The sequence below is a fragment of the Anomaloglossus baeobatrachus genome, chromosome 7, assembly GCF_048569485.1.
Source record: "Anomaloglossus baeobatrachus isolate aAnoBae1 chromosome 7, aAnoBae1.hap1, whole genome shotgun sequence".
Taxonomy (NCBI): Eukaryota; Metazoa; Chordata; class Amphibia; order Anura; family Aromobatidae; genus Anomaloglossus; species Anomaloglossus baeobatrachus.
In genome coordinates this window covers 41,873,414-41,896,038 of record NC_134359.1, presented here as the reverse complement: position 1 = coordinate 41,896,038, position 22,625 = coordinate 41,873,414, and the positions used below count along the sequence as shown (strand labels likewise).

At 42.7% G+C, this 22,625-nt stretch overlaps 1 protein-coding gene across 1 annotated transcript in view; it reads right to left on the bottom strand.

Moving 5' to 3' along the window:
* The window catches only part of PKP4 (plakophilin 4), a 391,306-nt gene that overhangs the window by 129,870 nt on the left and 238,811 nt on the right, over positions 1-22,625 (bottom strand). Inside the window, exons 4-6 of the mRNA XM_075317248.1 lie at positions 20,389-20,423; positions 4,545-4,670; positions 4,251-4,438 (exon numbers count right to left, since the gene is read on the bottom strand). Of these exons, the coding sequence (XP_075173363.1) occupies positions 4,251-4,438; positions 4,545-4,670; positions 20,389-20,423 (349 nt within the window). The remainder of the gene's footprint in view (positions 1-4,250; positions 4,439-4,544; positions 4,671-20,388; positions 20,424-22,625) is intronic.

Genomic DNA, 22,625 nt, shown 5'->3' with positions numbered 1-22,625 from the left:
GCAGGTTTACTAGTCTTCTAGTGATAAAATCATTGTTTCATCAGCAGATTATCAAAAGTACAGCAAGTGACACAGCTGGAATCAGGGTCTCTGGCTCTACATTATGCTGCTCTTGGATAAGTTGGTACAAACCTGAAGTCCAATTACTTTAATGATAAAGTTCTCAAACATCATGGACTTAAAAAAAAAACACCCTTGCACCCTCTGCAATAATTCCTCACCCGTGGCAAAAACCGCAGTAAAACGCACCCGTGGTTTTGTCAAGTTGGGTCCGCTTTTTCCGCGGGTTAGTTCCTTTGGTTTTTAACCATTATGTAATGGCAAAACCGCAGGTATGTGGAGAAAAGAAGTGACATGTTACTTATTTTTTTAATTCTGCAGCAAAAACCTATATGTAAAAAAAAAAAAAACAAAAAACAAAAACGCACAGCATTTTTAATTTCTCAGATTTTGCTAGGGAAGGACTGCAGGAAGGTTATCAGCAAAAACTGCACCTTTTCTGCAGCAAAAACCGCAGCAAAAAATGCAGTGTGTGCACAGGGCCAAAAGGTTTCAAAGGAAGAGCAAAGAACATGACGCTCTCAAGGTTTGCAATTAACAGATCTAGGATTGCATTTTTGGGCTTCATAAGAACAATAAGGCTATGTTCACAGTTTACATAGGGCATTTTTTAGCATGGTTTTTGCCTTGGCTCTATGCAAATCAATGCTAATATAACCTTCACAGTCCCATCAAAGTCTATGAGGTCCCAGCAATCAATCACACACACACTTTTTTTTCCGTTTTGTCATCCACCTTGACTTTGCTCTGTTTTTGAAAGAATGAGCATGTCAATTCTTTTCACCCTTTTTGCCGCGGTTTTGGGCTATGTGCACACGCTGTGTTTTTAATGACGCTGCGTTTTTGGCCGCTAAAAACGCACAAAAACGCACCGCGGCAAAAAACGCGTTTTGGTGCGTTTTTGATCTCTGCGGTTTTCTGGGTTTTTCCAATGCATTGAAAGGGGAGAAATCGCAGAAAAACGCAGGAAAGAATTGACATGTCCATTTTTTTTAAGCTCAAAAACGCAGCTTAAAAAAAAAAAAAAAAAAGTTGTGTGCGGACAGCAAAAATGAAAACTCAGACTTTGCTGGGGAAGCAAAGTCATGCAGTTTTGAGGCCAAAAACGCCGCGAAAAACGTGCAAAAATGCAGCGAAAAACACACTTTGTGCACATAGCCTTACAGCATTTTTCATCCATGCAAAATCCCTACAAAAGAAAAAAAAAAGTGGCAAAACCCAGGTTATTTCCTGGCAAAAGATGAGGTTTTGCTGCAAAAGAAAAATACTGAGCAAAAATGCCCTATGTGAACATAGCCCAAGTCCATTAGCCGCCTAAAGCTCCAGCACCGGAGGACCCTCTTTTCTGAAAAACCTACAAAAACTCAACCACAGAGAAAAGATTCTTCCTGTTTGGGATGCTCCTATAGTGGACTAAACTTGATCAAATATTAATTGGACTGCTAATTATTTGAAAATTTTGCTATGCAATACAAAAACATAACCTTGCAGGCTTGACTTAAATCGTAAAATTCACACTCAACCATTTTCATAAAACAATCATTATAAAGAACATTTTGAGAAAAAAAAAGCCATTTGGAAAAATGAACCCAGCATTTGGCAAGATTTGCGGGCAGAATGTAGCAAAGCAGGAGGAGCAGAACAGATTATTAAAGGTAACTGGTCATGTTTTTTTTTTTTATATTAAATCACCCTTAATGTGTTTTAAATAATAAAAAGAAACAAAAAAAGAAAAACATTTATCTTAAATAAAGACTTTATATGCTTTCGTTAATGCAGTAAATACTTCAGGTTTCAGTCATGGGGCGGAGCTTTTGCTTGGTTGAGTCACTGTTGCTCAAGTTCAGGCAGGATTCTTTTTTTTTTTTTAAACTTAGTCATGTCCTCAGCATTGTAATTCATTACACCAGAGGTTCTTCACCAGCACTTCTGTGCTGAGCTCCGCACATTAAGGTCACATGATTGTGACATGAGCACAGGTCCTACACCACCACTTCTCCAATGCTGAGCTCCAGAGATGTGAAGGACCTGTCCTGATGTCACGATCATGTGATCTTAGTGGGCGGAGCTCAGCAGAGAACTGATGTTGAATGACCTGTGGTAATCAGAAAAGAAGTGGTGGTGAAGGACCTGTGGTGAGGTCACGCTCATGTGACTGTAATAGGCAGAGCTCAGCAAAGAACTGATGTTGAAGGACCTATGGTAATTAGAAGAGAAGTGGTGGTGAAGGATCTGTGCTAATGTCACGCTCATGTGACCGTAATAGGTGGAGCTCAGCAGAGAAGTGATGTTGAAGGACCTATGGTAATCATCTGAACAGAAGTGGTGGTGAAAGACCTGTGCTGATGTCACACTCATGTGACCGTAGAGGGTGGAGCTCAGCAGAGAAGTGATGTTGAAGGACCTATGGTAATCAGCAGTAGAGAAGTGGTGAAGGACCTGTGCTAATGTCACGCTCATGTAACCGTAATAGGTGGAGCTCAGCAGAGAACTGATGTTGAAGGACCTATGGTAATCAGCAGTAGAGAAGTGGTGAAGGACCTGTGCTAATGTCACGCTCATGTAACCGTAATGGGTGGAGCTCAGCAGAGAAGTGATGTTGAAGGACCTATGGTAATCATCTGAACAGAAGTGGTGGTGAAGGACCTGTGCTGATGTCACGCTCATGTGACCGTAGAGGGTGGAGCTCAGCAGAGAAGTGATGTTGAAGGACCTATGGTAATCATCTGAACAGGAGTGGTGGTGAAGGACCTGTGCTGATGTCACGCTCATGTGACCGTAATAGGTGGAGCTCAGCAGAGAAGTGATGTTGAAGGACCTATGGTAATCATCTGAACAGAAGTGGTGGTGAAAGACCTGTGCTGATGTCACACTCATGTGACCGTAGAGGGTGGAGCTCAGCAGAGAAGTGATGTTGAAGGACCTATGGTAATCAGCAGTAGAGAAGTGGTGAAGGACCTGTGCTAATGTCACGCTCATGTAACCGTAATAGGTGGAGCTCAGCAGAGAACTGATGTTGAAGGACCTATGGTAATCAGCAGTAGAGAAGTGGTGAAGGACCTGTGCTAATGTCACGCTCATGTAACCGTAATGGGTGGAGCTCAGCAGAGAAGTGATGTTGAAGGACCTATGGTAATCATCTGAACAGAAGTGGTGGTGAAGGACCTGTGCTGATGTCACGCTCATGTGACCGTAATAGGTGGAGCTCAGCAGAGAAGTGATGTTGAAGGACCTATGGTAATCAGCTGAACAGAAGTGGTGGTGAAAGACCTGTGCTAATGTCACGCTCATGTAACCGTAATGGGTGGAGCTCAGTAGAGAAGTTGAAGGACCTGTGGTATTATCAATTACAATATTGGGCGTGTGACTAAGTTAAAATAAGAATTATGCCTGAACTTGAGTGACTGTGACTATCCCAGCAAAAGTCCGCCCCTAATACTGACACTGAAGGTATTAAACCATGTATCATTTAAAACACATTGTGGGCAGTTTAATATAAAAAACATGACATGACCAGCTCCCTTTATATATGTATGTGGGAAGAGACAGTATAACTTGTCCTTCAATGATTTATAGCTCTACTCATTCCAGACCTAGGAGTCCAGTGGGCGGTCCTAATCAGTGATCTGTCCTAAACCCAAACTTAGTAGAAAAAAAATACTAGTTCTACTAAAGTACTTCAACAAGTCTTTCACTAAAATGTCTATTAACCTGCTCCTCTCAGTTTGCTATAAACACATGGACTGTATTTTCAACATGGCCGGGGCCCTTTAAGATTGGTTCAAGGCAGGTAAATGCCGAATAAGGAAGGCTACACATCTCCAACGCAAATACTGATAAAGTCGGAAAGTCCTCTTTATGAGCAGTTTCCTCTGAGCTGAACACAATTAAAATTACAGAATGGAAATACATCCAGACATGTACAATAACAAGATGAAAATATAATAAGACACCGCTGTCTTCGCCAAAGCGGTTACAGCGGGAGGATAAATCATATCTTTAGAACAATGTTATGAGCAAAAAAACATAAAAAAAAAGGATAACAATATAATACTGCTGGATTTTTCACATCACAGAAATAACCGAGCAGCCGATATCTAATCACAATGAAAGCGAGAAAATATATGAAAATATATGAAGACAATGATACTCAGGGAACGCAATATAAAAGGATAAAAAAAACCCCATACCTGGACTAAGGTTTGGCCTTCAGCCCTTGAGGACCTCACCAAGTGGTTACTGGTAGATCCTGAGAATGAGTGTTGTTGGCGCAGTTCGGGTTTACCCGCATTGTGGTTGTGAAAAGTGCCGGCTTCCTGGTAACCGCTGTCGGAGTACGAGTTCATCTGCGTGGAGCTTCTTGAGTTGCCTAAAGATCCTGAAAAGCAGAGTGGTAAAAGTTACGCTACAAAGTAAACCCAAAGTAGCCAGTAACTTATATGAAACAATAAAACAAAAAAAAATAACCCAGAACAGACCCTCACTTTCATGAAGTGACGTCTGCTCCGGGGAATACATGGTCACAGGCTCTGGGTCGGATCGGATGAGGAAGTGGTTGGGATGAGTAGAGTCAGACAATCTCTGCTTCGGGGGACCTCCGGACGATGCATCTGAAACCGAAAACAAACCATCACGTAAAGAGTGGTGTAATCACTACAAAAAGGGAAATACCAAGTCAAAAACAATTCACACAACTTAAAGGGGTATTCCCATTTTCACACATCGATGGCATATCCATAGGCTATGCAATAATTTCATAGTAAATACAGATCCGACCAGTTGATGTCCACTTGTCTACTCAAAGTATCGTGTGATGGCTCCTGTTTTCAACCTAGACGTGGTGTCCGATGGATGGGACCAGATTCTACCATAAATTTATGGCTTGTAATCTAGATATTCTTTGACTATGCCATAAATGTACGAGATACGAACACCCTTTTAAGGGTCCACACTGCCAAAAGTACAAATACCTGGTTTACTAACCACAGTATCGCTGTGCTTGACTGGTCAGAAAACTCACCTGACCTAAACCCCATAGAGAATCTATGAAGTATTGTTAAGAGGAAGATGAGAGGCACCAAACCCAACAATGCAGATGAACTGAAGGCTGCTATCAAAGCAACCTGGGCTTCCATAACACCTCAGCAGTGCCACAGGCTGATCGCCTCCATGCCACGCCGCATTGATGCAGTAACTCATGCAAAAGGAGCCCCAAGTATTGAGGCATTTACTGCACAGACGTTTCAGTAGACACCAACATTTATGAGATTAAAATCACTTTTACAGTTGGTCTTATATAATATTCTAAATTTCTGAGATAATGACTTTTCGGTTTTCATTGGCTGTAAGCCATAATCATCAACATCAACAGAAATAAACATGTGAAATTGATCCCTCTGTGTGTAATGACTATATAATATATAGGAATAGATCCCTCTGCGTGTAATGACTATATAATATATAGGAATAGATCCCTCTGTGTGTAATGACTATATAATATATAGGAATAGATCCCTCTGTGTGTAATGACTATATAATATATAGGAATAGATCCCTCTGTGTGTAATGACTCTATATAATATATAGGAATAGATACCTCTGTGTGCAATGACTATATAATATAAAGAAATAGATCCCTCTGTGTATAATGACTCTATATAATGTATTTGAATAGATCGCTCTGTGTGTAATGACTATATAATATATAGGAATAGATCCCTCTGTGTGTAATGACTATATAATATATAGAAATAGATCCCTCTGTGTGTAATGATGCTATATAATATATAGGAATAGATCCCTCTGCGTGTAATGACTATATAATATATAGGAATAGATCCCTCTGTGTGTAATGACTCTACATAATATACGTGTTTCCATTTTTGTATTGAATTACTGAAATAAATTAACTTTTTGATGATATTCTAATTTATTGAGACGCACTTGTATGTTAGGCCACAGACCAAAATAATACGCTCTGTCTCTCTGTATAAGAGACATGAATTGTCAGTGACTGTTTTCAATCTAATTTTTTGGGGGGGAAGTGGGAATTCTCAAAACGCCAAAATATTTTACTATCAAAGACCTAATTTTTAAGAAGTTAGGAAATGGTTAATTTGGCGTTCCAGCTGGCGCCGTGTCAAAGCCGACATCCTCTTCATACCGGCCCATTTCTCCAATTATAGCACAAATTGTATAAATAACTAAAGAGCCAAAAGCATTCCTTCCGCTGACCTAAAGTTTACCATCTCTTGTGTTAAAACCACTTATATGCCTCTTATCGTTAAAAACAAAAGTATGAAGAGAGTCCTCCCCGGCGAACGGAATACAAAGAGCCCCTTGTGATGGGGACAAGACTTAGTGACATATTTTCTAGTATAAACAAACCTCAAAAGAAAACTAGTGAGAATACAAAGTGAGACAAGTATAATATTAACTCAATAAGAGCAAAAAAGAAAGAAAAAAAAAAAAGTCACCAGGATTTGCAATATTACCTATTTTTCTGGAACACTGGGTATTAATGTCACAATATCAAGTATTTCCGTACATATGTAATTACAGTTCCATTGAGTTTTACGCAAAAGCATTTGGATCGGTTTATAAAAGCCACTTTTAATTCTACAAAACTAACTTAAAGGGAAGCGATCAGAAAATTATCTGTTTAAATCAGTTTTTTTTTTACTATAATTTACTAATTTTAATTTTTACTATTACGGTCTTCATTTAAGAAAATTGAAATCTTGCAATTTTCACATTGGATACTATGGCCAGTTTTAGATTAATATCTCTGATCTTTTCAGAAAGCGTTTTCAGAAGGCTCATTATCATCTTAGGCAGGATTACAATCTGGACCACAATATATAAATTGTTGTCTCAAAATTGTCCGCTTTACCATAATGGCATGGCCATATCTAATCTGGATCATCTGCTAAACCTGGGACAGTGTGTCTCGGGGCATGATTTTGTGGAATGTTTGCTCTGTCAAGATTCCCGTACATGACGACAGCAGGCTGATGCGCCTGCTGCACTGTAAGAGGCAGCGGCCGTTCATCTGCGCATGCGCGGAGCGTCCTGCGTTCCAGGACTCTATCCTGGGTCACATGCGTCTCAATACGGGATGACCCGCAGGAAGTGGCCGGGCACCCGTGGGACGGATGTGACGTCACACGCCTGTTTTCAGAGCGGTAATGCTCTGTTATTTAAACCTTATGCCGGCGCTCGGCACGGTGGCATAGTACCAGTTAGTGCCACGTGTCGGGACCTTGGTAAGTACGCAAACTGTATTTGGCCATCCGAACTGATATTATCTGATGTTGTGAGGCCGTTTGCTTTTGCTCTTAGAGACTCATTTGGTTTTCTTTGGACCCATATAGTGGCTGATGTGCCGGTCCTATGAGTGACATTTCAATGTGGCTTTGGATGGGTGTCTGAACCTTGCGGCGGATATGCCGGTTTCACTGAAAAGACACCACATTTCTTTTCTAATTCTCCTGATGATTTATTGAAACGCGTTGAGAAAAGGAAAAAGTTTCCATGTTATGACATCGGAGTTGTTTGTAAGGGAACCCGTGGAACACATGTGGAAGCCACAGGATCTTATTAATGTGGCAACTCCGTTTCCTATACCTTCTGCGGCTGAGGAACACTCACCCCTAATGAAGTGAAGACGGGTGAGATTGTTGCCTTTTTCTCCCTCCATCCATTACTTAAATGAGGGTTATTCAATGCCGATTATTCTATTGCCTACTAGCTATTATTGTCTGTGATAGTATTTTCCTAATACTTATGATATAGGATATCACAACTGTGACAATTTTTAGGCGCAATCGCGCTATATATGTATGTCTGGTCCTCCATTTTATCTCATATTTTTATTAAAAGTTATATTTTAGGCGTATTTAATACTTGGTGGATTACCAAGCTGTTATATCAATTTTCATACGGTATATCCATATCCAGTTGCTTTATTCTACTAGGATTACAATGTCCAATAACATCTCTATACACAATGCTAACACAATTCAACAGCTGCAGCTCACTCTTCTTTTACACCTTTGCACACGCTCATTAGATACTTCAATAGAGAAAATAGGGGTTAAATTTGTTCATTGTGGCCAATGTACATGTGTTGTTTCCTATAACAAAAAGGAAGTTGGAAGTCTAAAAAGCCTGTGAAAATTGCAGTATTTCTATTTTTTATTTCTAAGAGACTCTCTAATTCCAAAAGACTATCTTTAAGCAAGAATGGAGAACAATTGCCCCCCAACAACTCCCCGCCATAAAAAAGATGGAATCTTAAGACTATCAAACATGTCATAAAAAATTCCGATCCCCCCCACACCCCCCAATAAAAAAAGATGGAATCTGAAGACTATCAAACACATCATAAAAAAAATAAAAATCAGATTTCTTCCCCCCCCCCCCCTATTAGGAATAGAGGTTTTACTTTAAGTTTCCTGAAGTGAGTACACATAGTGGGAAACAGTTTTTTTTTCTCTAGGAGATACAACCTGGTGTAAAGTCTATACAACTTCTGCACTGTCACTGGTGCCTGTTTCACCATTTCTGGTCCAGAAAATATAATGGAAGAATCAATGTACCTATTTTTTTCCTCATAAAGCAATGTGCAAACATGGAGAATTAATTTACCAATGCATCCCAATGTTCAATAAATGAAGAGGGAAAGGGGAAGGGGGGGTCAAACAAAAATTATTGCAAACAATTTCCGAATTCTCATTGCCAAGACCCCAGATTTTACTTCATATAGAAAATTAATTACACATATGTGATACGATGTTTGTGTAGTATGCAGCCCAGATAAAGGAGGACAAATCTGCTGCTAAACAGCAATTTACAGGAGGAGACCATAGCTGCATCTCAAGGAAACATCTGCTGAAAGCGGAAATAGCGGCTTGTAAAGGACCAATTAACTATGGGGTACATAGCAGCTTTGAAACCTAAAGGGCGAATACGGAGACTCTTAGTACCTACACAAACAGCCCACAACAGACACTGAAGAGAAGCTGATGGGTTTTACATCTGAAGAGGTTTTGTAATACATAGGAATCAATTCTATTGCATCAGAAATCACAAAAACAAGCATGAAAACAGTATGTTTCTGTACTGAACAAAGTCTCCCCGTTGTGATATCCTCCTAGCTAAGAGGCAGGAAGTCTTACCGTTTACATCTATGGTCATTGTTTTACCCCTTGGGGTCATGTAATTTTTAAAACCTTTTGCTATTTTAATTTTAATACAGTGAGTTTGCAATAAAGTCTTTACATTTTATCCAAATTTTTGGGAGCTGGATTTTTCTTCTTTTGCTGTAGGAAGTCTCACACAGCTGTCAAAATAGTGAGACAGTGGAGCCTCTCAAAAAGCCAGTTTATTCTGTAACGTTTAATTCTGGTGTTTTATCGGGTCTCTGAAGTACTCAAAGTTTCCAAGGAGGCTTTTTTTTTATTATAATAAATGTAATATATAAAATTATTATAATACATTTTTATTACAATAAATGCAAAATGCACAAGGGCAACTGACTATGAAAATGTGAGTCCCCAAGATCAGGTTGACAACCATGACTTTGCCATATAGTGGTGCAAATATTCAAACTTTCTGAAACAAAAGGAAAGAAAACTAATCTAAGGGTAAAACTGCCCTGCCAAGGATCGGGAAGAGAACTGCAAAAATGAGCAGAGTCCAAAAGCTAGAAATGTGTTGTATCATGAAGTATTAAGGCCACTTTACACACAGAGATAAATCTTTGGCAGATCTGTGGTTGCAGTGGAATTGTGGACAATCAGTGGCAGGTTTGTGGCTGTGTACAAATGGAACAATATGTCCATGATTTCACTGCAACCACAGATCTGCCAAAGATTTATCTCTGTGTGTAAAGTGGCCTTTACAGGACCCCTTATTCCTTTGCCAAAAAGTCCTTCTCTATGTGCAGCCATGAATCTAAGGGATTGCACGGAATGGGGAAAAACACGATTGCCCTCTTCTAAAAACAGCGCCACACCTTTCCCCAGATTGTGGGCTGCAGATATGTTTCATTTTATTTCCATAAAACTGAGTTGCAATACCAGGTGTAACCAATAAAGAGGTGTGGTGCTATTACACGAAGAAAGCCGCCACCTGTCCTTAATTTGTGGTACTTTGAAGTCAAAATAGGCTACGATACAATTACACATACAGTGGAACCTCGCTTAACGAGTAACCCACTTAACGAGAATTTCGCTTAACAAGCAAAGCTTTCTGTAAATTTGTAACTTGACTTACGAGAAAGCTTTTGCTGTACGAGCAAAATCCTCACCGCACACACTTCCGGTTCCGGTGGGTGGGGGGCTCCGGTGAGTGTACTGAGGTGTTCCATGGTGTGCTGCATATATATTGTTATAGGTATTATGATCTGATCGGCCGCCTGGATGGTGGAGGGCCTCTGTGGATTCTCTTCAGACAGTGATATGTGGATCATACCCTATGGTAGGGGAATCAATATGGAGATTGTAACCATTGTCTGATTGGTGTCCCCAGACACCCTCCATCACTATCATTATCATTATTATTATGTATTGGTGGACACCACCGTTTGTATGCCCCTCTGTGTATGCTTATCCCCATACTTTGCACTTGCTAATTAATACATACATACTTTCAATTGCATTGGATGTCTGATCGCTTCCTCCTTTTTGTTGTGTTGCACGTTGTGCGATTTATCCACGGTCCTTATGTACCACGCACCAAATATATTGAGAGAATATATAAATTGGTTATATCATGATGGTGGAGTGGATGTTAAAAAGTATAATTATTACACTTCCGGTTCCGTACATCCACCGCGCTCTAACCCGCACTTGCAGTCCACACAAACACACACACACACATATACAGTATTATGCTCACCTTACCTTCCGTTCCACCGCCGGCCTCATGGTTCTTGTAATTCCCGGGTATATCATGACGTCCTCGCGGCAAACTACAAGACCCAGGAGGCTGGCGATGGAACGGAAGGTAAGGTGAGCATAATATGTGTACCTTCCGTTTCATCGCCGGCCTCCTGGGTCCTGGAGTTCGTTGCTCCACTCCAGGCTGTGCATTGGCAACCATAGCGACGAAGCAGGAACTTCCTGTCACCGCTACTTAAAGGCAGTGCGCTGGCCAATCAGAGGCAAGCGGCTCTGCCTTTGACTTGAGCGCTTTGGTAGCGGAAGTTCCTCCCTCGTTGTTATGGTTACCCGACACACAGCCCGTATCGGAGAACATTTTGTCCCAGGAGACCGGCGATGGAACGGAAGGTAAGGTGAGCATAATATGTGCGCGCGTGTGTGTGTTTGGTTTGTTTGTTTGTTTGTTTGTTTGTGTGTGTGTGTGTGTGTGCGCTTGTGCGTGTTTGTGCATGTGTGGAATGGCACAATAGGGGACCAGGATGGGACATTTAACAAGTTGTGGAACGAATTGTCTGCATTGCAATGATTTCCTATGGGAAATCTTGCTTTGCTAGACGAGTAACTTGGTTAACAAGCACAGTCCCAGAACGGATTGTTCTCGTTAACCAAGGTTCCACTGTACATGGACAGGAGTATAGTGTTTCTAAGGCTGGTTTCACACTACGTTTAACATCCGTCCATAACGTTTTTTTAGCGGAAAAACGGATCCAGTGCAAATGAGTTTTCACTTCAATGCATTTGCAATGGACTCGCGTCCACCTGCGTTCGCATGCGTTTGCGTGCGTTAGACACAGGATCCGTACTTTTGCGTTATTTTAACGTTTCAAAAACGCTACTTGTAGCGTTTTTTACCTTTGTCAAAATAATGCATCTCACAGGATCCTTCACATTGCGCCGCGAGCTGCAATGCATTTCAATGAGCGCTGGATCCTGCCTAGCAGAATGCGTTGAGTTGCGTTGTAACAGGATCCTGCTTTTGTACTGAGCATGCCCAGAAAGTACTGAGCATGCCCAGAACCAGTCTCGCGTGATCTGTCTCTCTCTCCTCCTCCCTCCCTCCCTCACCCTCTCTATCTCTGTCTTTCCCCCTTCCTCTCCTCCCCCTCTCCCCCACCTGAGAGCTGCGGACACTCGTAACCAAGGTAAATATCGGGTAACCACTTCTCTTAGTTACCGGATGTTTACGTTGGTTACGTGTGCAGGCAGCCCTGCTCCTAGCAGCTGCAGATACTCGTAACCAAGATAAATATCGGGTATCCAAGCAAGTATACCCGATGTTTACCTTGGTTACGAGCGTCTGCAGCTGTCAGAAGCCGGCTCCCAGTCTGGCACGTTTAGTTCCCCTCACTCCCGATCACATGACTCCAATGCCCGCCCCTAAACATCCAGTGACAGGATCCTGCAAAGTAAGACATGCGTTTACATGCGTTTTTTGCTGTAAAAGCAGGATCCGCTTTTGCAGCAAAAAAACGTTCATGACGCATGTTAAATAAACGTAGTGTGAAAGCAGCCTAATCTTGTACAGTAAAATCAGCAATGGATAGAAGGCAACATTTCTTATTTGCTATACAATTGCAGTATCCTACATGCTGCATAAAACTAAATGATGGACGGATGTAATTTGAATTTTTCATCATTTTAATCAACAGTGTGACAGCCGACTCTTCAAAACATGTGTGCACTATACACATCATTCAATCTGGGAACTGCGCGGAGCTGAAATGTCACAAGAATGATCATCGATGTCAAATAAACAGCTGTGATGCCTGCACAAATATGGGAATTGCATCCTCCTGCATCTCATCAAGATCATTTCTTTAAATGAACTCGTTCCACGGGACGCCAGGAACCCATTTGGATGATTTAATTTTAGGTCTGCTGCTAGATGCATCAAGGGCTATGCAAATAATTTAGGCTTGGTGAACGCATTATCGCGTCTTGATACCGTAGTGATGACTCGGCACAATCTCCTTATGGAGGGATCGGAATGGCACTAATCCCGCACTCCAGGCTGTTTGAGCCTTGTTGACATGCTATAAAAATCAGAAAGCACTTCACGCTGCAGAAAAAAAAATATATTTCAAAAGCAATTCCTGCAAACTGACGGACGCTGATAATTACACGGCGTGAGAGACGAGCGGAGAGGCACGTGCCATCTTACTCTCCTTTAGTTCCGACAGCTGAAAGAACGCCGATAATGGCTGCTCTGTTGTGATAACAAAGAAGTAACTGATCTGAAAACAGACATAGATGCCCATTTCTCATGAACGACAAACTGCGATACTCAGCCAGGCCTTGAGAACATGTATGTACATCGCTCACATCCACCACCTATCCCTGGTGCATTACACCAACAGTCATTAATGGACTAACCCTAATTTATCCTTAAACATTAAAGCAGATATGCCATCAGATTTCACAATACAAACTATATAGATTATGACTAGTGATCAGTGAGCACTACCATGCTCAGTACTGGTAACTAGTGATGAGCGGGCACTACCATGCTCGGGTGCTCAGTACTGGTAACTAGTGATAAGCGGGCACTACCATGCTCGGGTGCTCAGTACTGGTAACTAGTGATGAGCGAGCACTACCATGCTCAGGTGCTCAGTACTGGTAAGTAGTGATGAGTGAGCACTACCATGCTCGGTTGCTCTGTACTCATAACTAGTGATGAACGGGCACTACCATGCTCGGGTGCTAAGTACTCGTAACTAGTGATGAGTTAGTGTACCGCCCTGGGGCTCGGCCGCAGCCGAGCCGCTCGGATCCGGGCTCGTCGGTGCTCCAGCTCCTCCGGGCCCGGGGGTCACGTCGCTCTGAAGGGAGGCTGGCGCTACGTGAGGGGTTTCGGTGGGGAGGTTCACGGCCGGACCCGCGGTTTTGGGTTTAAGTTCGTGACGCCACCCACGGGTCATGTGAGTGTGGACACCACCACTGCCATTGACTAGGCTCCCGGGGCCGATGTTGTGCAGCCAGGTGTTGACCCCTCCGTGGATAGGGGGTTGATGGTCCCGGGGCCCGGTTGTTGGGGATTAGGATGTAGGGGTGCGGGTGCGTTGGCGCGATGCAGGGCCCGAGGGCACTGTTGTACTCACTATGACAGATACACCTGAGTCTCTAGTAAACCAAAAAGATGGTGGCTGGTGCCCGCAGCCGGCTGCGTCTGGTCCCCCACCCGGTTTGGTGGTTCTTGCCTTTCTCCTGCACCTCGTTTTGTAGATTTTGACTGCCTGCGCTTCCGCGACGGGAGTCCGCTCCCCGGCTTTGTGTGTGTGTCGGGAGAGCCCGTTTGCCCGCAGACGCTGGCCCGTGGGATCTCTCTGCCTGAGCGGTGGCTTTCTATCCCCCTCGTTGGGCTGTTGTCTTCAGTCGGGACTTGGGTGGGAAAGAACCTAAGGTCCAGACCCCAATCAGTGAATTTGACTCGGTCCAGTGGTTTCTGGGCCTTGTTCTGGGTCTGAGTACCCTTCCTGGTGCTCCGGTTTCCAGTTGGTTCCCCGGTTCGGTACCGGCGGGCCACTACCCTGTCCCGGTCCCTTACGGTTCCACCAGCCGTCTTTCCGGCTCCTGCAGGCGGCAACCACCGTCTGCCTCCTAGCAAGAGGGTATCTGGGCTACGACCCAGATCCCCGACAGACACTTTTCCTACTCGACTACTCTCCTCCCTAACTTCATCTCTGTTTTTCCCGCCTCAGGCTATCCGAACTCCTCGGTGGGCATGGCCAACCGCCTGGCTCCACCCCCGGGTGTGAACGTCAAAGCCTGAGAGGGGTGGACTCAGGGTGTTTTAGGTTGGCTGCTGTTACTTTTTTTTAGGGGACTGGTGTTTGAGCAAGGGCCTGTGACTACCTGGCTAGTCCAGAGTGTAACATGAGCACTACCATGCTCGAGTGCTCAGTACTCGTAGCTAGTGATGAACGAGCACTACCATGCTCGGGGGCTCAGTACTCGTAACTAGTGATGAGTAAGCACTGCCATGCTAGGTACTCATTAAGAGCATTTAAATGCTTTGATCGGTACGACTAGAGTACCAGAGTATAATGGAAGTCAGTCAATGGGGAACGCAAGCATTTTTCTGGGAAATGTTCCAGAAAAATGCTTGAGATTCACATTGCGTTCCATTATACTCGGATAAACAAACACTCACTCTCTCTCTATTTATATTCTACTGAAACAGTTATCACTATTTAACTGCCGATGTGATTTCTGTTCAATTGTGATGTTGATTTTTGGGACAAAATTCTGTCACATTTCTGTTAATACATCTTTTAACTACTTAAAAGAGTAGTAACTGCAAAAGTCACACTGCAGATCAAAACATGTAGATGAAAAATAAAAGATAAAACAAAAAACTGACAGTGTTTACAAACGGCACCAACTAAAGTTTTCAAATTAAGATGAAAAAAAATCCTAGGAATGTCAATACTGTTTTGAACAACTCAAATAGTGGAATAAATAAATACATAAATGAATATTTAAAAAAAAAAAAGATTTTACTCATCTAAAAAAAAAAATAAATAAAAAATTTAGAATTAGACTTATCAGTAATTTGTTTTCTGAGAACCCTCCACGACAGCACAAAGGTCAACTCCCCGTTCTAATAGGGGTCAAATAGTCCAATCCCACTTCTTATCTCCAGTGGTTTTCTGAAGGATCACACCGGCATGAATGCTTCAAATATTCATGTAACACCGAAGAATAAAGTGTACAATCAAACAGAAAGGGCAGGAACTACCAATGCTGTCGTGTAAGGTTCTTAGAAAATAAAATTACCGGTAAGCCTAATTTTAATTTTCTCCAAACACTCTCCACGACAGCACCATAGGAGGAATACCAAAGAATGTCAGGGAGGGACTATAGCCTGGATAACTTTTTTCCCAAAGGCAAAGTATTTATTAGACAATAAATCTATAATGGTTAGAGAAGGTATGGACCAAGGACCAGGTAGCGGCTGTGCAAATGTGCTCAAAGGAAGCCCAGGAGACAGATACAGCCCTAGTAGAGTGAGCCATAAGTTTTTGTGGAGGTGACAGATCCAGATTTCTACATGCTACACAATTAGCTCTCTTAAAGGGAACCTGTCAGGTCCAATATGCACGCAGAACCATGAGCAGTTCTGGGTGCATATTGCTAATCAATGCCTAACCGTCCATGCATATACTAGCATACATAAAAAGAACTGCTCATGGTTCTGGGTGCATGTTGGACCTGACAAGTTGCCTTTAATCTAGTCAGCAATGGTACTTTTTGGACGTCTGTGTCCAGCAATATGGTCAAAACAAAGAAATAAAGACTCTGATCCTTCCTCCAGGCTTTGATCGTTGCAGATCGTGAAGTACAACTCTTCGTATATCTAAGGAGTGAAAACTTTGTTTCTCTCTAGTTGGATGGATTTTGGCAAAAAGAAGGAAGAATGATTTCCTGAAAAGAAGTGGAACTACGACATCTCTTTAGGCAGAATGATGGGTCCATACGGAAATAAATCCTGTCTCAAAGAACCTAGTTTAGAGGTTTCAGATTTATGATTATTCTGCAAGTCATAATATGGAAGAGTTGGAAGGGACCTCAAGGGCCATCGGGTCCAACCCCCTGCGAGTGCAGGCTTTCCCAAATCATCCCAGCTATATGTTTATCCAGTTTCCGCTTGAAGATTTCCATTGAAGGAGAGCTCACTGCCTCCCGTGGTCGCCTGTTCCACTCCCTGACTGCACCGCCTCATTTCCTTACAAGGAACAGATGAGAATAATGACCCCTGCCGTACTGTCTCTCTGGTACTGGGGAGTAATTGTATGACACTGGAAGAAATATCTTGAGATACAGCCTCCTACTTTACTAGTATCGTGGTCTATCCTGTCAAAGATCTTTTCTCTGATGCATTTTCAAAAATTCATCTAACACCAGACCAAACAAATTGTCCTCGTAAATGAATAGAGCAAAGCTTGATTCTGGAAACTACATCTCCGTTCCACAACTTTACCCAAAAACTTGCCTTGTTGAGTTTGACAAAACAGATAGTCTCACGGCTATTCTGACAAGTCTGTCAGGAATCCTGTGGCCTTCCGAAGAAGAGGCAAGGAAGATAACAGACCGTCCTTAGGAGTTCCCAAACTAAGATGATCATCCAGTTGATTCAGCCACCGAAACATGGATCTTGCCACACCTGTAAAAACATTTGTTCTTCGTAAGGCGGACGAGGTTTCCGAGGATTTCTTCAGTAGAGTTTTCCATTTCTGACCAGTCGTGTCTCTAAACTGTGAAGAATCTTCATCTAAAATCAGACTTTGAATTTTTTCATACATAGGAAATACCATCTTTTCTTATTTGAGCCATCCAAACATTTTATCCCGCACAGTCCGAATGATCTTGACCATTTTCATTGTACTCCTTACGCAATAAGCCGCTTTAACATGTCCTCAGACAAGAAATAATACTTATTCTCCAAGTCAGGTCTGGAATCGAAGCAAACTGTTTCCTCCACTAACTCTTCAGAGATAGACATAAGATCCTTCTGTGAGTCTAAATCCAAAAACTTCTCTAAAGTAATCTCCCTTTTCTTGGCCCCTGAAGGAGCCAGGGACAAGAACCGGGATAAAGAGGCTAGGAAGACGGAATCTCATGGCGAACCATCCCCTTTATGTACATCCCTGACACAATTTCTTATGGGAAGATGGAAGCTGTGTAGCACAGATTGGACATATAAGGGTTGAAATTGTATCTTTACTTTTTGGTGGTGGATCCTTGTCCCTGCAAAAAGATGGGAGAAGGGATCACAATAAAAATATAGCAGATATCCTCCTCCAAAAAGAGAGGGTTTACCAAAACCAGAAACACTTCTGGGATGGGGTTCGCGCTGGGCTCTGCAAATACAGAGCGGGAAAACAGAATAAGTCCTGCCTCAGGGGTGTCTTCAGTCGAGGTCACTTCTATTAAAGTAACTGCGACCCAGCGCAGCATCCTCAATTGGACGAATGGTGGACACTTATCTACTGTATATAGAGGCGTTATCAGTTATTATACAGGAAAAGATGAGCTGTGGTCCTTTATTTAGCACAAATTTTTATGGTCTTTACTAAGGGGGTGGCAAACAGGATTCCTCAGGGGCGTGTCTTTAGGCTGCGCCACAAAATTACCCTATCGGGTTACACCCCCGTATAAAGACCTTGCAAATTAGCACTAATTAAAAAGGCCATATCTCTGGAGCTAAATTTTCATAAATATAACCTTTGAGTATCACTTCCACGAGAAGTAATTAAATCTGGACATTACCGTAATTCTGAGGGTCTCTGACTTTATATAATGTTTATAGTCAATATTTTACTCTAATATCGAACCAACTGTTACAGTGGATCAAACACTGAAGAGCAATTCCCTTGAAAGGTCCATTCTTAAAGAGCCGGCCTTAAATCAGAATGTCTAATAGAAAAACAGGTTTAATTTTTCCAGATCACCGAGTGTCTGATCCCTGGGACCACCAGCACCTGCCTGAATGAAGCGGGAGGTGAAACATGCACGCCTCTGCTCCATTCACTCTATAGGAAAGGGCCAGAAAAAGCCGCGTACAGCGCTCATTCATCTCCGCAAAGCCTTATTCTTGGGATCGCGGAGGGTCACAGAATCCACAAGTATAGGATAGGAGATACATTTTTTATCTTTTAAGGAATGAAGGCAGATTTCTGATCCCCATGTAGGATCTGTTGCATTGGTGGGTCACAAAACTCCAACTATTCATTACAGTTTGCTCACGTCTGCGTAGAAATATGCAGAGAGCAATCCAATAAGAAAAAATTGGATTGCACTTGCACCAATGATAAAAACTTAGGCCACGCGCACATCTGCGGTATTTTGCCGCAAAACCGGATCCGTCACAAATGCGTTTCACTTCCATTTATTTCCAATGGAATTGCGGCAAGATGCGGTCACATGCGGTTGCGTGCGTCATACACAACCACATGCGACCGCATTTTGTCGCGATTCAATTGGAAATTAATGGAACTGAAACGCATTTGTGACGGATCCGGTTTTGCGGCAAAATACCGCAGATGTGCGCGCGGCCTAAGACAGTGCTGATCTGCGATTATTTCCTTAGCTTTTTTTGGAGATGAGCGGCTGGAACATGCCGCCCACCTCCTTCCTTCCACATTGCCAGTGGACGCAGGTAAGGAGATGGTAGTCGTTCCTGCGGTGTCACACACAGCGATGTGTGCTGCCGCAGGAACGAGAAACAACCAGCAGCATGCAACAGCAACGACATTTGGAAAAGGAGCGACGTGGCAACGATCAACGTTTTTTGCCGTTTTTCCGATGGTTGCTCGTCGCTCCTAGCCGTCACACGCTGCGATGTCGCTAACGGCGCCGGATGTGCGTCACAACCACCGTGACCCCACGATATATCGTTAGCGATGTCACAGCATGTAAAGCACCCTTAACACTCAGCAATGCAAAGCTATGGCTGTGAGAAAAAAAACTGGATGGCACAAAGACCATCCGTATGCCGTCCGTTTTTTTACGGATACATTACAATTCTGTAGCGCAGCACACTGTAAATGATTGTGGTACAATAGCAACTGAGATAAAAAAAATGCATGTCATATGGATGCTAGCAGAGCAAAAAACCAAAACAAAATGAACATTCGCATGACATATAGAATATCCAACGGATTTCACTTTTCCAACATTTATAGATGAGGTGAACAAACCCTCTGACATGCATCAGTACAATATAAAAATGAGGTTGGATATTTTTGAAAATTAGGTTCAAAATGGTTCTTATTTTGGTTCCTTAAAGGGAATCTGTCAGCAGGTTTTTGCTATGTAAGTTGAATAAAATATGCTGCAAGGGTTAACTCATGGATTGTCACACTCAATATGACTGTCACAGATCAATGTTTTCTTTATTTGTTGTTTGTTTAAGTAGCAAGAGCCTTATCATTGCTAGGCGTACAATGTCAAGCTAAGGCAGTCGGTCACCACTGATTGACACCTCACTGTCAATGTACAATTTCTATAAAGAGCCTGGTGTGGGCGGGTGCAGACTCTGCTACATGGCTCAATCTAAAAATTCTGATTGTCAGAACGGCTGCAGCCAGTAATCTAAGTGATACATCGTTGGATTCAGGATCTCTTGTCTATATCATGCTGTGCGCAGATGAGATAGCAAAAACCTGCTGACAGATTCCCTTAAAGGTTGGTGATGAATTAGGAGATCAAATCAATCAAAAGTTGCTTCATTAAAATCACCGTCACATGTACGTATAAGCTGGACGCCCACCCATCATACAAACTATATAATTACGAGACCCTTACAGGACGGGATATTTTCTGTGTCATGAAAGGAAGTAAAGAACTTTCAGACATTACCGGATTAGCTTTTCCATACCTGCTGATCTCCAAGGAAATGACTTCTCTGTAGAGCTGAAACAAAAAAAAATACAAAAAGCCTTAATGAACAGTCAAGGTATATGTAATGGCTCTATGTGAGCACAGCGTCAGAGGAAAAGTTAGTAGGGTAATGCAATGACAGTCATGTGCAACCATTTCTCTACATCAGCTTTGCTGCCATAAGCATCAACTCTACAGTCTGCCGAGGCAAGGATTTTACAATAGTTTCTAATAATCATGTCCTTTTATTAGAAAAAAAAAATTAAAAAAGGGCTGTCTTCGGGATCAATATCATATTGGTAGGGGTCAGACACTCAGATTAGATGCAACAGTCCTGGCACTTTACCTGGCTCTTGCCGATTACCCTGGTGTGGTGGCAATCAGGGTAATAAGGAGTTAATGGCAGTCCACATTTGACACTAAGCCCTAGATTAGTAATGGGAGGGTCTATGAGACCCTCCATTACTAATCTGTCAGTGAAAGTAAATAAACACAAACAGAAAAAATCCTTTATTTGAACTAAAAGACAAAAAATAACTTCTCTCACCACTTTCTTAACCACCAAAACACCCCTGCAGGTCCGACGTAATCCACACGAGGTCCCACAACGCTTCCAGCACTGGTACATCTGAAGCTCACAGCAAGCGCCATAGAATATGACCGCCGCTATGAGGCTCAGGCAGTGAATGAAGCGAATCGGGTGATCAGGGGTGACATCACTAAGGTAATTTGCTGTCACAGGTGGAGGACTCCAGCTGTAACCGCGGCTAACCTGAGTGAAATCACCGCTGATCGAGCTTAGTCTCTTCTTGAACCCCACAAAGTGCATTCATGTTCTATGGCGCTTGCTGTTTGCTTCAGATGCAGCAGTGCTGGAAGAGTCATGGGACCTCGTGTGGATTACATCGGACCTACCGGGGTGTTTTTGGGGTTAATAATATGGTAAAAGGGTGTTTTTTTGTCTTTTATTACAAATAAAGGATTATTTAGGTGTTTGTAATCTAGGGCTTAGTGGCAGCTGTGGGCTGCAATTAACTCCTTATTAGCCTGAATGCCACCGCAGCAGAGCAATCGGAAAGATCCAGGTAAAGTGTCGGGACTGCCGCATCTAATGGATGTGGCAATTCCAGGCAGCTGCAGGCTGATATTTTAAGGCTGGGGGGTGCCCAATAACCATGGGTCTCCGCCCGCCTGAGAATACCAACTCCCAGCTGCTGGGCTTGATCTTGACTGGGTATCAAAATTGGGGGAGCGCATACTGGGTTTTTTTTTTTAACCAATGTTATATTTTATTGTTTTTTTGATTAAAGCTACATGCATTCTTTCTATTTTGATGCCAAGCCAAGATAAGCGCAAGATGGGGGCTGCAGCCTGTAGCTGTAGGCTTTATATGTGCTAAGTATCATAATATGGGGGGACCCTACGCCAATTTTTTTTAAGTTTATTTTACAGTACGATATAGACCCGCCCATCGGCATCTGTAATTGGAAGCGTCAGACATGCTGTCACTCAGTGTGGGGGCGCGTCTGACTGCAACCAGAGATGCCGGTGAGTGGGGGAGCGATCGCGGGAGCAATGTGACAGCGTGATTCGGTAAGTATGAAGCGCTTGTTCCTAGACCTTTACGCAAGATTCTTGTCCCCATAGACTTTGAGGACTGGCATCTGGCCAGATACTAGGGATCAATCCCCTGCCGTCCCAGAGTCATCAGGGGATTGATCTGCCAGTCCTCCGAAACGCAAGGACAAAATGCAAAAAGAATTGACATGCTGTACTTGGCTGCGTCTTCAAAAAACGCAGCCAAAAAACAGATGCACTACGCGGAAAGCAAAATAGAAATCTCAGGCTTTGCTGGAGGAAGGAAATGCATGCATTTGGGTGCATGTTTTAACCAAAAATATTCACCAAAAACGCAAAAGATGCAGCGTGCGCACAAAGCCTAAATCTGCTGCAATCTACAAGGACAAGATAGGTAACGTGTGCATGAGATTTCAGGAATCTCAGTCACTTTGCTAGCGACAGAAATCAAATCAGGTTTTGTGATAAATTTGCGCAGAAAAAAAAAATACAACAAAACTGCAATGTGTGCACAGACCCTTATAGTGATTCCACAGTTGTATGTGTTCCTGTGGAAATCCTCAGCACAAAAGCTTGCACAGAGGAGTGTATACATGTGCACATATATTCGGTCTGTGTGCACCACAGATCATACTTGGACCCATTATAGCCAGTAGG